The 16,623-nt window shown below is 44.2% G+C and overlaps 1 protein-coding gene across 3 annotated transcripts in view; it reads right to left on the bottom strand.

The window, feature by feature from the left end:
* The window catches only part of UNC13B (unc-13 homolog B), a 147,326-nt gene that overhangs the window by 21,796 nt on the left and 108,907 nt on the right, over positions 1-16,623 (bottom strand). For 2 of the 3 annotated variants that reach the window (XM_028146130.2, XM_054726888.1), the window contains exons 2-9: positions 15,267-15,289; positions 12,892-12,938; positions 10,570-10,648; positions 8,133-8,207; positions 7,417-7,636; positions 3,103-3,330; positions 2,348-2,489; positions 398-567 (exon numbers count right to left, since the gene is read on the bottom strand). In XM_028146130.2, coding sequence (XP_028001931.2) covers positions 398-567; positions 2,348-2,489; positions 3,103-3,330; positions 7,417-7,636; positions 8,133-8,207; positions 10,570-10,648; positions 12,892-12,938; positions 15,267-15,289 — 984 coding nt within the window. The remainder of the gene's footprint in view (positions 1-397; positions 568-2,347; positions 2,490-3,102; positions 3,331-7,416; positions 7,637-8,132; positions 8,208-10,569; positions 10,649-12,891; positions 12,939-15,266; positions 15,290-16,623) is intronic. The other variant, XM_008141936.2, reaches the window with a different exon arrangement.

Below are 16,623 nucleotides of genomic sequence, written 5' to 3'. Positions count from 1 at the left end.
TCTGGCTTAACCCAATGAAAAGGAGGCACTAACCCCAGGGTTCACCTAACAGGGTGAACTCTCACTCCAGTGACCACATAGTCCACAAACACCCCAAATATTCCCAATAGGAATCCTCCTATTCCATTCGAAGAATAGGGAGCTAAAGGCACTGGGATGAGTATGAAGATTAAAGGGCTTCTTGAAATCTGGAGAATGTCCAGGCAGAGCGAGTTCAAGCCACACCCATTCCTCTGTCCCCCATCTCTACCCATGGTCAGTTCTCTACTGGGAAGGCAGGTTCTGCAGAGAGGTATGCTTTAGCAATTGAGTGGTAGTTTTGGTAGATAGTATTTCCTCTAAGTTCCTCATTCATTCTCTCCCTTCCCACCAACTTTCTCTGGTCCTGTTTCCTCACCCAGGTTGTACCAGACATCCATCTCGCCACTCAGTGTCCGAACCTCGATGATGGTTTGGCCAAGAAAATCATCAGACTCTCGCTTTAGCCGCTGCTTTACTCTCGACTTGATGTCATCATCTTCATCCCACACACGTACCTTAATACGGTCAGAAGAGTTGTGGCACTCACTGTGACAGAATTAGGCAGGCTCTGTTAGGGACAGACCCAGCAGCCCCCATTCCAATTCCCTCCCAAAGCTCCATCAACTACACTTAAAGCCCTACAGAGGCAGAGAAGGAGTTAGAGAACAGTGGTACTAAAGTTCCAAGGGAGTCAAGCTATCACAGCAAATGACTCTTTATTCCTCAGCCTGGGTGGCTCTATATACCATTATCCAGTCCTTGTTGCCTTGGGATTAAAAAAAAGAGAGAGGGGAAAGAAGAATAATCAGAGATAATTCTGATTTCCTGTGCAGCTAGCTATATCAATAGCACCAAGAGGAAAACAGCTGGACAGATGCTACAGAGCCCTAAGAAGCAGCTGCTAGTTCCCTCTCCAGAGTTAGTAAAGGTGTTAATGTTCATGGTATGTCCACCTTGTCATATCTGCTTAACTTTCTATCTAGCTCCTCCATGTATCTACATATGTGCTTGGTGAACTTCTATCATTCTTTAATACACACTTGAATGATCATTTCCTCTATGGTGTTTGCTTTGGAGAGGGAATTTGCCCAGGTCCCGGCCCCCTCCACCTCTTTCCCAAACAGTTGCTTTCTGGGTCCTGTTGCCTCACCCAAAAGTTGCACTTGACAAAATTTGCTGCTCCTTTCTCTGTTCTCATAATATCTTTGCATTAAAATATAATAGTATAACTACTGGTGTACTGATAAAATAACAAACCAACAATGAGCTTCTTGAAGCCAGAGACTGTCTTATTCATTTTTAGATACAAAACATCATGTACAGTGTCTCGTACAGAATAGGGGCTTGATGAATAGTTTACGAAATGGATAAAAGTGGGAAAACTGACAGCAGAGTCAATTCATTTAGAATAAATCATAAGAAGGATTCAAGCAAGAACCATTCAGATTCTCAAAGAACCAAGTGATCCCCCAGTAACTATTGCCTCTGGATTGGAGAGTGATTTTACTAGGCCCCAATCAATCCCTTTTCACATGAGTTCTCCAAGGAGCCATCAGAAAGTCTCTATATGGCCAGCCTGTTCATCCAGACTTCAAGTACTGGTCCTGGGCCTTAGGGGTGTGACAAAGCATCTTGATTCTCCAGACATTAGTCCAAATCCTAGACTAGAGCTTTCAACAACCATCTCTTAACTATCTTATAAAGTAGTCTAATAAAGTGAGATAATAGAAAAAAAATTGGTGGGGGTGGGAGTTGGGGTGGGAATGGGGGAAGCTGAGGCAGAAAGAAAAGCAGAGCCCTTTTAGGTGAAATGGAAACTCCTCCAGACTGCAGATTTATTCCTTCAAGCCAGAAATATCCAGTTGTAGGACAAGAACATTTCTTCCCCATTTCTCAGAATAGCCTAACCTTTCCTAGGCAGGATAGCAGTGCTGGGAGGTACACAAGAGGGTGGTCAGTCCCTGGTTCTGTAACTGAGCAGTAGTAATATTGTAAATTAGTAAAACTTGATAACTGTTATGGGGGTTTATTATATTAGAAAGATTAGTAAAATCTTTCTAATGCTAGAAAATGCAGTATGAAGTGCCCAGGATTCCCATTAATAAGCCTAGTTAATATAGGGCTTGGGTAAAGTAACCCTGATACAACAGACCATGAGAAGAAAAACAGAAATAAATGGCTGCTGCCCAATTAAAACATGTGAGAAATGGGTTTTCTCCACTGCCTCTGCCCCATCCCTCTTAGGGGCCAAGCCCAGAATAACAGGATTTAATGTTGCTCCCCAAACATACATAGTACCAGTAAGACAAAGACCTCTGTGACTTACAAATGGAACTTCTCCTCCCAAACTGGATTCAGGTTCCCAAAAATGGTCTTGGTACGCTTCTTGGTTTTACCCACTTGCACAGTCACGTAAGGGTCACTGGATCCTGTCTTGTCCTTGGCTTGCAGACCCTGAGCACACACTACTGCAACCCAAATACATAGGGGAGACTTCAAAGTATGCTCCAGAAGTCAGAAATCCTTCAAAGCACGACTCATACATTCTCCATCTTAGAAAAGCCTCTCTCTGCTTCTTGCACAGAAATTCCTCCAGATCTACCCTTAGTCCCAAGCCACCAGCCTTTCCTTCAAAGCCTAATTCAAGAATCTCAGCTCCCCATCAAAACCCTAACTGACCACTTACCCCTAAACTCTTCCTTACCGCCTCTGATAGGTGCACCGTTCAGCCACATCTACCCAGCTAATATAATAAACCACTGGTTAACTATTTCCTGATCTCTTACCAGTCCCCTCTCCTTCACCCCCAGCTCTTGTATTACCTGATTGTTAACCAAGTCCATAATATCAGATTGTTACCAAATCCTTCTGTTACCATTCACATTGTTTGCAGGTGCCAGTCTTACCTCTCCCAGCCTCCTAGGAGAGGAGGAGTGATGAATAATGAGGCCCTCTTTCTTTCCCTCAGTTCTGCCTTCTTTCTTCCCAGCCCCTTGATTCCCTCACACTCAGTTGACTTCTTCCCTAGGCTCCTCCCCATAACCTAGTGCTTCCTGTCTCCTTACACTTTGGCCTACTCACCAGTGATAGTAATCTTGGCCGACCATTTGGAGGTGCCATCCAGTACACTCTGCTTCACTGTTTTCATCTGTTGCACATGGGCAACTTTGCTCACAGTGAAGACATCCCGGATAACTTCGAAAATCTCAGGCTTATTACGCTCTCGGATCTTCATGCGGTCCTTCATGGCCATGATAATGTTCTGGGTCCGGTCCTCAGCTCCATGTTTACAGCTCTTTTCTGCAGCCCCTGAAGGATGGCCAGAGACAGAAAGTAAGATAACCAGCAGGCCATCTATAAGATTAAGGGTCAGGTTGAGGAATGGAGTCTGGGAGAGGTCACTGAGGAGTGGAAGAAGCTTAGGAAGACTGGGATATCTCTGGGAAAAGCTCATCACTTATGAGGCCTGCTGAAGTTTAAAATGCAATTCAAAGGGTAGCAAAAACTTGATAAATGTTATGGGGGTTTATTATATTATTCTATTTTTGTGTATATTGAATTTTTCATTAAAAAAAAAAAAGAAAAAAGTGTAGCTCAGTCTGCAGTTGGCTTTATCTTTCTTCCACCTAGATGGTGGTTTGAGAGAGATACCCTTCAAGTCTAAGGCTCAAATATCACCAACAGATATCTCAGTTATTATGGAGGGGTGGTGGGTGGGCATGACAACTCCACCAATCTCATCCAACTTCCAAACCAGGATATAGACCCCAGAACTGGTCATAGCACACAGTTAAGTTCTGTCCCATGGCTCCAGTGCCTTTAATGTCAGAAAATAGTGTGGTATGGTGAGAAAAGTATGGCCAGACAGAGTAGGTAACAGATAGAGCTAGGTTCAAATCCAGATTCCAGTACTGGTAGCTGAGTAAACTGGTTTCTTTTAAGAGAAGAAAACATCACTTTTCTCTCAGGGTGCTATGAAGCATTACATCAACATGTATAAAGCATCTAGCCCAATGCCTTGCATCTAGCAGGTACTCAATAAATGGCCACTATTACTATTACTATCATCATTATTATCTTGGCAGGATGGCAAGGGCCATCATCACTAGCTGTGACCCCAGCCAACTCATCTCAAAGAGTAGCAGACTTTCCCTGCTGCCCTAAGAATTATGAAAGAACACAGACTCCTCCAGTATATTTCATCAACCAGGCTTCTCAGAAACCATCCTCCAGCTTTATCAGCCCTGCAGACTGATTCTTATCTCTCTCTATTCTCCAAAGGCTTAGGCCTTTACTACAAAACCTAAGGGGGGCGGGGAGGGGAGGAAGGCCAACATCTGCATCCTAACCGTGGGAGGATGGCAAGCAGGTTTTCTGTCCAGTGAGGCCCACAAAAGGGCATTTCATTATAGTACACTATGTGCTTCACAGATACCTTAGACAGAACATACTTGCTGATAAATGAAAATTAATATGGGCTGCATCCATTTAGCACACCCTATGCAATGCTACGCCCTTGGATTGGAACTTCTGAAAGGCCCTTGAGAAGAAAATCGACACTCTTGCTACAGAGCAGCATTTCAGAAGGTTTCTGGCAAGCAGCCCACTTGGCTGCTAGCAATTAAAGCAAAGACCTGCTGGCACCTGTGCTTGTCAACCCCTCATGATGGGTTTGGGCAAAGTCATCATTAGCATTCATCTTCAGACCGTCTTTTCAGAGCCCCATCTCTTCTGCCTACTTGTTCTACCAGTCTCTTCATGTCTACTGTACTCATGTCACTGGCATAAATTTAGGGCTCTTCAAAGGAGGACACTTTTTTCTTTTTTGGTATTTTATTTATTTTTCCTTTGTATTGAATTTATTGAAGGGACAATAAATTACACAGGTTTTAGGTGCACAATTCCACAACACATCATCTATACACTATATTGTGTGTCCACCCCAAGTCAAGTCTCTTCTGTCACCATTTATCGTCCCTATACTCTCCTCCACTTCCCCCGACCCATCCCTGGCAATCATCACAATGTTGTCCTGGCCATGAGTTTTTTCTCGTTTTTTTTTTCTTTTTTGCTCAACCCCTCCACCCACTCCCATCCAGGCTCCCAACTCACTCACTTCCCTCAACAGCTAACAGCCTGCTCTCTATTTGAATCTGTCTCTATTTTGCTTGTTCATTAGATTCCACATATGAGTAAAATAATATGGTACCTATCTTTCTCTGATTGCTTTATTTCACTTAGTATAATGCTCTCTAAGTCCATCCATGCTTTAAAAAAAAGGTAAGATTTCCTTTCTTTTTGGCAGCCAAGAAGTATTCCCTTGTGTAAATGTACCACAGCTTTTTTATCCACTCATCTACTAATTGGCACTTGGACTGTTCCCATATCTTAGCTACTGTAAATAATGCTGCTAGGAACAGAGGGATGCATATATTCTTTCTGATTGGTGTTTTGGGATTTTTAGTATATATTCCCAGAAGTGGGATTGCTGGCTCAAATGGCAGTTCCATTTTTAATTTTTTGAGGTAACACTATAGTGCTTTCCACAGTGGCTGTACCAATCTGCATTTCCACCAACAGTGTGCACAGGGTTCCTTTTCTCCACATACTTGCCAACACTTATTTTTGGTAATTTATTTATGACAGCCATTCTGACAGGTGTGAGGTAATACTTCATTGTGATTTTAATTTGCATTTCTCTGATTAGTGACATTGAGCATCTTTTACTTATGTCTATTGGCTATCTGTATGTCCTCTTTGGAAAAGTATCTGTTCAGGTCCTTTGCCCATTTTTTTAAAATGATTATCATCTGCTCTTTATCCTCTTTATTTCAGACATGATATTTACTATACTGCATAGATGAACATTGTTTTGGTAGAAGCATTATTATTATTAGTATTATTATTATTATTATTTGTTATTGTTAATCCTTACCCGAGGATATTTTTTCCATTGATTTTTAGAGACAGTGGAAGAGAGAGGGAAAGACAAGAGAAATATCGATGTGTTTCACATCGATTGGTTGCCTCCTGCACGTGCCCAGGGCCCGGCTGGAGCCTACAACCACAGTACGTGCCCTTGACCAGAATCAAACCTGGGACCCTTGGTCCGCAGGCTGATGCTCTATCCACTGAGCCAAACAAGCTAGGGCTGCCCATTTTTTAATTGGATTGTTTGGGTGCAGTTGGTTTTTTTGTTTTTTTTTTTAGTTTTGTAAGTTCTTCATTAATTTTGGATATTAACTATTTATCAGATATATCATTGGCAAATATGATCTCCTATTCAGTGTGTTTTCTTTTAATTTTGTTGATGGTTTCTTTTGCTATGCAAAAACTTTTTAATTTGATAGAGTTCCAAAAATTGTTAATTTTTTCTTTTGTTTCCCTTGCCCGAGGAGATGTATCAGAAAGAAATGTTGCTAAGAGCAAGTCTGAGATTTTACTGTTTATGTTTTCAAAGGATATTTTATTCTTCGAGGCCTGCCTCTTCCTGGGTCCCTTTTATGTCACATATCTTTCCTTGAGATAATGAAAGGCTTGTGAGTCTAAAGGTGACCTTCCCTTCTCCTACCATAATCCTTAAAGCTTTTGTTGCTATGGCTTGGCTCTGAATGACATCTGGGAGACACGGAGGGGTGAGAAAATACTTTCCCACTTCCCCACCCCTGGGTCCGGCAGGACCAGAGCAAAGAGACAAGAACTTGGGGTGCCACCACCTCCAAAACAACAACAAGACAGAAATTTTGTTTTTCCTGCTCCTCTCCTCCCCTCCTCTGCACCCCCCACTCCATGAAGGTAGCAAAAAAAAAAAAAAACAACAACACATTTTAGTCAGGGCCTTGTGTTTCTGGCACATTCTCCTCTGGGACCTCTGCCATTTGAAACTTCTGCCCCTGGCACTGTTGTTTAAAAGCTGCATCCATAAGCAAGGAATAAATGCTGTCTTCCCTGGATCCTAGGGTCTGTACTTCAGGAAGTTCCTCTCTGAGGCCTAACACTGAGAGTTCCTCTCACAGAATTCTCTTTCCTCATTCGTTTTGGTCCCCGACTAAACATGCTCTAGTCATTTAGGAACTGTGGCCACTGTGGTGTGTACACTACTCAAGTGCAGCCTCTGGGATCATCTGAATCCTGAAGAGATTCTAGTTCCACCAAAGAGCCTTAGAAAACTCAAAGAATTCTTCCTAAAGGTGCTTAAGAAAGTACTATAAAACTGGTTATTTGGAAAGGCAATGCACCTTGACTCAGGACTCGACAGTCTCAGAAAAGGAAAGAGCTTCAGAATCAGGTAGGCTGGAGGAATGCCGTCCAGCTGTCCTAGCTCTTGTGTGACAGATTACTTTGGAGAGGCCCTGCCGCCCGTGCTCCCACCCCTCATCCCACAAGAGCACTCACGCTGTAGGCAGTCAGCATTGAGCAGGTCCTGGCACTTCTCATGGCATTTGACTCCACACTCGCTGCAGCGCATGCCCTGTCGGGCAATGCCCCAGAGCAGGCCTTCACACTCATAGCAGTAGGTCGGGGTAGTGGCAGACCAGACTTCAAAGTTGTGGGGTGTGGTGCACGAGATGGGGTAGATTAAGGCCTGCAGAGTTTTCTTATACACATGGGATTTCTGAAAGATACATATCATTACCCACCAGTGACTTTAGGTCTCTGGTGGGAGATACCAGAAATGAGACCTTGTAGGGCAATCAAAACCATGGTTTCCCCTCTAGTAGCAGAGAAGATTCTCTAGAATGGCCCAGTGCATAGTCCAGCCTGGCAGGAAGAAGCCCCCATATGTCGTGTGCTCCAGGTCATGAAAGACAGGTCTGACCTGAATACTGATTCTGAGCCTTGCCCCAGCATTCAAGCTTTCTTGGGAAACAGAGGGTTCTAGACCCATTATAATATCCCAAGTTCAGTGGTCCATACTCCCACATGAGACTTGGGCTTACTCCTTGCCTTTCCCAGTGTGGAAGACTGAGACCCAGTGCTATCTATCTATTCCATTAACGATGTATGCCCAACACTGTTGAGTTCCCAATCAGTATGGCTACAGAGATGATCACCAGTGGATGGCTAGATCTTTAGGCCAGTGGATTCATGAAAGCCCAAAGGTCACTTACCAGCTCTTCATCCTTGAAAGAGGTACGAGTAGCCATTGCAGAAGTAATCCCTGCCTTCCGGGACTGGACCAATGACTGTAAGAGAAGACCTACTGTCAGTCCTGGCTACCACCAAGGACTGGCAAAGTCCTGGGAAGGGAGTTTCAGTGATCAAAGCAAACTGACTATAACTTACTGCCTTCAATTTTTACCCATGGGTAATAGATAACAGCATCTCAGGTTAAGATCCAAAACCCAAGGCCCTCAGAGGACTGTTCTAACAATATTAGAATAGCACCTCTCTCAGGGTACCTATCATCCAAAGGTATCTTACCCCTTGTTTATAGAAAGGCAAAGAAAAATGAAAGTTTAGAATTACAGTAGGAAGTAGGTCATTAAGAATAGAATAAACATACAACTCTGTCAGAGTTACATTCAAGAGCCATCCCTGAGAACGATTCCATGCTATCATCTATCCCCTGGTACCACATCATGCCCACACAGTCCCAAGTGGCTTTAGATGTCAGCAGCTCAAATGAGCAGGGGACTACGAAAGTAAAAGGGGCAATGTACCCTCAGTCAAATCAAGCAGGGCAAGGGGGTAAATATGAGAGCTAGGGCTGCACCCAGTTAGCCTGTCTCTTGTATAGAGGGGCCTCGTGTATGCCAAGCCCAAGCATTAGGGGCAGCCCATGAAGAGGCACATGGTTTCCCTAATGCAGTGGACACTGGGCGGACAGAATAAAAATACTAGTCTAAGCAGGAAGAACAGTTAGGAGGGGCCAAGTGGTCTGAGATTTGGATTCATATAGTGGTTAGAAAGGGCTCTGGAGACACTCACCATTGCCTGCGCAGAGGAAAGCAGAAAAAGGAACAACATGATATTAAAGCTCCCGCAAGGTCATTATTAAAAAAAACACCACACCTTCAGAGGAAACTGAGAGTTTCTTCCGTATAGTCCAATGTAGGGAACACATTCCAAAACTCTCTGCCTCTATTCAATGGAATTGTCTTCAATTCGACAGGTAGCCTAGGTGTAAGGCCTAGAGCTTCTATTAGTAGAGTTATGCCAGAAAGTGAAATATAGGAAAGGTTAAAAGATGGAGGAGGGAAAATAAGAACTGAATGAGACACTGCTATCCAAACAGTTAAGCAAAGTGGAGGTGGTGAGCAAGAGGGAGTAGAGAATGAGAAAAAATAGGGAGAAGAGAAAGAAGAGAAAAAAGGGGAGACAGAAAACAATGAAAGACAGTAATAAAGAAGAGATAGCATCAGAATGTATGATGAGGAGTGATGGGAGAAGAGGTGCATTTGAAAGGAGGAAAAAAAGAAACAAGAAAATACACAATAATAGGAAAAAAAGAAGAAAAGAAAAAAAGATTAAGAGAAAATGGCAGAGGATAGTTCCATTCGGCTAACTAAAGAGAAAGAAACTAGTCAGGGAAAAAACAGCAGAGAATGGAGGAGAAATGAGAAAAGAGGTGGACAGAAACATAGATTGAATAGGGAGAGGAAAAGGGGGCAGAAATGGTAACAAGGAAAAGGGTAAAAGTCTTACTGAACATCTAGTTTCAGAGCTCTGGGAGAGCCTGTACTCCACTCTATTCCCACTATCCACTCTGTTATGGAAAATTCCTTGAGCTAATCCTGCTTCAGGACGTACAACCCAAAATGGGAGTTTCTGATCATCCTGGAGGTCCTGAGATCAGCTTTAACTCCTAATCCCATTTCAATTCAATTCTACAAATTTTAATCATTACCTCTCAGTGACAGACACTAAGAAGAACTAGGGGCACGGAGATAGTCTAGAAAGCCTATGTCTTGGGAGGAGACTATCACTTGACCTCCAAGAAGTTATACCAGCCATGCTCATCACATGCTAAGCTCAATGATCTAGGTCGGAGCTAGAGGCAGTTTCCATTCTAAGTCATCAAAAAAGGCTGTAGAGATACCCAGAAGAACTAGATACCTAGAAGATAACCACAGAGCCCAGCTTTGAGGGCCTAAGCCTTCAATGTTCCAGGTGGGAGCTTGAGCTCATGAAGAACCTCGGGTTCTGTAGGGAGTGAGGTAAAATAAAGTCTCACTAAAGCCATCAATAAGTCTCAGTAAGTCTTTAAATGATTGGTCTTCTGCCAGGCTGGTGTGGTTCAGTGGATGTGTCGACCCATGAACCAGGAGATCCTGGTTCAATTCCTGGTCAGGGCACATGCCCAGGTTATGGGCTCGATCCACAGTAGGGGGCATGCAGGATGATTCTCTCTTATCATTGATTTTTCTCTTTCTCTCTCCCTCTCCCTTCCTCTCTCTGAAATAAATAAAATTAAAAAAAGAAAAGATTGTTCTTCAGACCAATACTTGTCACTAAATGGACCACTACCAGTTTTGATAGATTACCAAGGTCCAATGGGGGATACCCCAAGGATACAGCCTAAGCCTGCACAAGAGTTTCACTCACCAGATCGCTGACAAGTGGCAGTGGCTTTTTCCTGCGTAGATCTGGCATGCTGTCGATGCCATAGAGCCCTCCTGCTGGCCTGAGGAGGGAAGAAAATATGTCAGAACCTTTAATCCTGTCCATTTTCCTTGCTCATCTTTTCCCTGGAGGAAGATGTGCTTTCGAGGGGGGTAAGGAAGACAGGAAGTGAGGGAAATAAAGCCATGGGATGATGAGCAATGGAATCTGCTCTCAGAGTGCCCCTACCTGTCTCCTTCTATGGTTTTAGCCAAGGACCTAGAGCTCTTTTATCCCATAGTGACAGGCAACTCTGTTTACCTGAAGGACCTTATGCTCCATAAGGCAAGGTGGGAATTGATGGTTTAAGAGGGCTCTTCTCTACACTCAGGCCAGAGACACTGCTCCCAAAGATAAGCCTTCCTTGGCCTGTGCTAGAACAGAGCCCATAGGAATAGCTCTACAGAAGAGCTGCTGCCTAGGTGAGCAAGACTACCAAATAGTGACATGTACAAGGAGATCGTCTCCACCCTGAGGAAAAGGGGCTCCATGGAGAAAGGAGCCCACATCATCAAGTGGAGGCAAGGGGTGGGTGGAGACTTCTAAAAGACCATTTAAGAAGGAAACAGCGAAAGAACTCTGAGTGTCTGGTCTAGCCCTATGGACAGACACATCAATAGGGACCAAGAAAAAATTATAGCTGGAGATTTCTAAAATTTTTATACTTCTTCTATGTTTATTAACTTTATTGTTCTTTGTCTGTTCTTCCATAACAATATCCAATAAAAATACAGAGAATGTCCCCCAAAGAACACCATTTTCACATTGTGATAACCCAGATTTTATCCCATACTCTTCTACTAACTCTCTACATGTCCTCTGCCAAAATCCCTTCCTCTTTTGGGGTCTTGGTGTCACTTCTGTAAAATGAGGGGGATGAATTACAATATTTCACTGACCTTTTGGAAGCTGCCATTCTTAGTCTCAATGAAAAGAACTCATGCACTTGGTTCTAATGAAAGCAATGAGGTGGGAAATGTGAGGTGGCTGGGTTGTACACCACAGCTGGTCTGAAAAGGGGTATATCTCCGAAGAATAAGAAGGTACTGCCGGCAATATAGGCCAAAAAAATAAAAAAATTTAAAAAATGAAGCCACAATTTGGGTCGAGGCCAGGAGTTGGAACAGGCAACCTGATATGTTGATTTCTAATAAAGTCGCTTCCTGAGTACAGGCAGTGAACTTTGTTTTCAATGAGACTACCAGACCTAGGGAAGTTCTAAACTTGTGGCCGCTTCCAAGGAGCTGAAGGGAAGAAAGACGACAATAGGGAGGCATTTAGAAAAATCACGGCATGGCTCCCTTTAAAAACAGCTCAGATAGGTTCCATTGGCATGCATGTATTTTACAATTATTAGAGGGAAAAAGCTAAAGCCCTGAAGAAGGGCTGTTGAAGAAACAACTAGTGCCACGAGTTTGTGGCTAATTCTAAAAACTATAATATATACCACGTAAGACATGAAGTTTTTTGCAACATAGATGAACTTTTGACAAAAGAAGGGTGGTTCATTCACATGATTAACTCTTGATTTAAAAGAAAAATCACAAGGAAAAGGAGCACGTAGAAATGTAACAGATAACGTTATGATCTGATCTTTTTTCTCCCCTGGTCATGAGGGAGAGGAGGCAGCCACTGAGAATTCTAATGTCAGAAGGTCTTTGTGGGAGAGAAGAAAGATCCTGACAAATAATTAATTGGCAGTACATGTGGGGAAGTGGAGGTAGAGAAGCACTTCAATTATTTTCTCTCTTAAGAATAAGCAGCAGTTGAGCAGTTTAAAATGACTCTCTGCTGCAATCACATGGGTCTGAAACTCCCAGATAAGAAGCACAGACAGAACACACAGAGCTCATAAGGGATGCTACTTATGTCTTGACTAGAGGGAAATGGAACAAGTAGGTGACTCACAACAGCTAAAGCAGGACAGAGCCCAGGGAGAAATCTAATCAGCTACTGCTATCTTCTACCTAGAATAATCACCCCTATGCAATGGGTCAGAAATTCCACAGGCAAGAATGGGGGAGCCCTCAAACCCTCTCCCCTGCTCCAGGGAACCACTTGGCAAAGCTCTCTCTTTTGCCTCTAAGTAATCAGTTTGCAGAGTTCTCTCCTCTGACCCAGAGAACCAATCAATCCCTACAGTGGAACATCTTCCTTCCCCAGGATCAAGCATATGAAGTTGTTTCTCCTTCTTCCCAGTGGAAAAGTTAAAAGCAGCATGGGAGTCTGTACAAGATCCACAGAAACCTTGCAAGAATCACTTACCCTTCTGGGAGCCACTGGGGCAAAGAGGAGTCGCCATCATCTGGAATCTTTAAAAACAGATAGAAAAAAGTTAGATCCTAGGAAAGAAGGGAGACTGCCATCTTTCTTTGGTAAGGCAGTGAGCAGTAAAGTAGGAAGCTCAAAGGAGTATAGGTCACATACACCAAGTGGTGACATAGCTAGCCTGATGTCTAAGCCAATGCCCTGACGAGCCAAAGGCAACAAGCAGGTTGCTGAAATGAGCAGTACTTCATCTCCCCTCTCCCAAATGAACAGGAAGGATACAAGGCCAAGGTCACTGAAATCCCTGGGCTAAAGTCTACTGGAACTGTGAGAGCTGCCAGAATCCCACCACACACACAACCCATTAGTATATGTAACAGTAACCAAGGCCTGGAAAAGGATCCATTTAGGCTTCCAGGCCTCACTGAGGCAAAAAGACAACTTCATATAGAATCTGGTCTTCTTCCAGTTATATCCCTAAATTCCTTTGGCTGCCACAGTCAGACCTGGTCTTTCTAAATTCTTCTCATCTTATGATTTGACTTAGCTTAGGTTCCTTGAAGCCCAAACTCATTGACACTGAGTTCACTCAACATTTGATAAGTTCTATATTACCAGAGAATCCAAGAAAGGTTAGACACTTGGATGATCACTCTGGTAAATTTTATGAGTTCTCTAATGAGAAGTTGAACATTGAGGCACCAAATAATTCAAGGAAGAAACAGGTCGAAAACAATTTTTAAAGGTTTCTGTACCAGAATACCCAAAGCAAATCCTTCAGGCAGTGTACAGAGTTGCAAAGCTGCCAGGGCTCTCCAGGGAACCAATGGCAAATACTGTTTAGGCTCCAAGGACCCAGTGCGAGCAAGTCTGGGGCTTCCTGCCCTACCTTGTTCCCCTCCACCACCACCAACTTCCCTGCCACCTGAGACCTGGGCTCTCACTAACTATCCCGGAACAAATGAGCTCCAGTACAAGGGAGGCAGAAGTAGGTTGCTTTGGACAGGGGGTGCAGTTTTGGGAGTGCTAAAGATGGGAGAAGTTATAGATTGAATGAGGCAAGACGGAGTAGAAAAGGGAGAGGTATAACAGGTTAACGGATGAGGTAAAAGCTGGCAAGAACTACCTTAGGTCAGCTCAAAATGACCTTTGGATTTAGGACTCTTCTCAGTAACACCCTTCTCAGGTTGTCTGTGCCCTAATCAAGTCTATCCTGGCCTGTGGGTAGGATCCTGGTAAAGAACGGGCCAGACCCAAAAGGCAGCCAGAAGTGGCTGAAACAAGTCTCCTAAGGTTGTTTTGTGAATGGTGGCCATCCCTAAGTCCCCAGGTCCTACCAAGCAGAACTTCTATTCCCTTTGAAAACAATTGCTGTACTGAGCAGATTTTTATGTCCTACCTAGAATTACACGCTTGCCAGAAAGCACTGGGCTTAAGGAAACAAAGGCACAGTCTTTGGGAGCCAGGGTTCACTGGCTCAGATCATACACATTTCCTGTGCTTAGGGATACAGTAGGTCTACAGAAGCCTGCAGACACAGCATGCACACACAGGGCACTGAAGGAGGGCCAGGGGAGTGAAAGGAGATCTAGACAAAGTACCTACAGGAGGTACATTCGTAGACATAACTTGTGCCCGAGGGAAACATAAGGTGAGCATGGACTCTGCTCTGTAGAGGGCTATCGAACCTGTGCGCACACCCATTTGGGGAGGATTCAGTGTTCACTAGGGCCCAAATCACAGACAAAGCAAACCCTCACAGTCTTCAAGAACCAGTGCTTGCAGGCACAGAGCATTAGTACAGTATGCATTCACATGGCATAAGGGAACCACATCACAGGTCTATGGAAGCTTGTGCTCACAAGAGGCCAGGAAATCTGCTCAGAAGCACATTCACATTTAGGGCCACAGGCAAGAGGAACAAAATGCCTGCAGCAATACCTGCACTCAAATACAAAGAGTGTATGCATGCTGGGCTCAGAGAGGGTTCACAGCATATGCCAGGCACAGCAACAAGTAGAAAATGGACACACAAAGTAGAAGAGGAGGAGGGCAATCAGTGTCTGGGGGAGCCAAACTGAGTACAAATATAAGCACACACATGCCACACTGAATGTGCACCATGCTGGCACACAGATTCTCACACCGTGCTCCAGGGATGTCTGCAGGAGCACACACAAGCACGGAGCATGCACACACACAGCTTTTAGGAAAAACACACACATTGCTTTTGGGAAAAACAGACTATCTGCCCAGCCAAAGCTCAGAGGCACAGATCATGTGCACTCGGCGCACACACACAAACACCCCGTGCCAGGAGAGAGGGGTAGAGAATATACAACAAAAAGGCCCCAAAAGGCCAGGCACACAACCTGAAGGGCTCCTCGCTTTCCTTCTGCAAGGAGAGAAAGAGCAGAAAAAAAGGGCAGAGAGGTTAGTAGGTTCAGTCCTATAGCAGGGAACCCAAAGAAAATGCCAGCAAACCTCCAGGGACATGGAGGAGAGGGAGAGGTGCTCTGAACTGGGCAGTTCACAAAGCCCAGCTCCCAGAATCTTATATTGCTGGCCCCTGCTTTTATAATGTAGGACAGGCGTCCTCAAACTACGGCCCGCGGGCCACATGCAGGTGTTTGTGCTGTTTTGTTTTTTTTACTTCAAAATATGATATGTGCAGTGTGCATAGGAATTTGTTCATAGGTGTTTTTTTAAACTATAGTCCGGCCCTCCAACGGTCTGAGGAACAGTGAACTGGCCCCCTGTTTAAAAAGTTTGAGGACCCCTGATGTAGGACATACCAGGTTTGGCTACTTAGACCAAAGGACAAGGTCTGCCTGGGGATTCCAGTCACCTTTTGGCCTTTCCAAAGTAGCCTGCATGCAGGATCAGGGCCACCAGGGCCACCAGACCAGCTCTGTTACCAAGGGTCACTCCAACAGGCCATCTGAGCTGGCTGAGCACAGGCTGAGTTTGTTCCTTCCTCAGAAAGTATATGAGCTCACTCCGGATCTGGGTAAGTCCTCAAATCCCAAAGGCCTGGTGGCTGTTCCCTTTCCATTTTAAAGCAGAGTTGGCCATGCATTTTCCCAGCAAGCCCTAGCCTGTTTTCTCAGAATCTAAGGTAAGCGCGGCCATATTAAGACCTGGAGTTAAGGCCAGAACCAGGATGCTCAACGGCTATAGACTGGGGTTATCAACTGACCACTTCCCTAACAGAAATCACCATGATCTGGATGATAAAACCATGACTTCAATCTCAGGTCTGCTTATTTATCAAATATAGAACAATATTTCAAAGGAAATGAATGCTTCCAGAAGGATCCAAGTAAGCCACAATAGAGGAAGTATAAAGCTCAGAGGTAATTTGTCAGAGATTACATTGGCTTCTAGGCCACACATAGATAGGCCACACACAGCCTTTCTTCTCTACAGAAAGTCCAACCACCTGGGCCCATCAGCTCCCCTCTACTTTCTTTTCTCTTCCTGGTGTTACATAACAGGTAGAAGTGAGAATCATAGAAGCTAATTCATAAGTTCCCAATTTTTCAAGCCATTCTGATGACCAAATGCGCCATCTTACTTGAGAGAAGAATCAACTCAGGAACTGGAATCCTCCAAAACAGTGCAGCTACAGGAAGGTGGGTGAGATGAAAAAGACACTTCCTGGATTGGGGGGCGGGGGAACATGTCTCCTCTACATCTATTCCCTACCTCTAGGAAAGCACTCTATTA

This window comes from Eptesicus fuscus, chromosome 15 (assembly GCF_027574615.1).
Source record: "Eptesicus fuscus isolate TK198812 chromosome 15, DD_ASM_mEF_20220401, whole genome shotgun sequence".
NCBI lineage: Eukaryota > Metazoa > Chordata > Mammalia > Chiroptera > Vespertilionidae > Eptesicus > Eptesicus fuscus.
The sequence above is the reverse complement of the archived record's forward strand: the minus strand, read 5'-3'. Positions and strand labels throughout refer to the sequence as shown.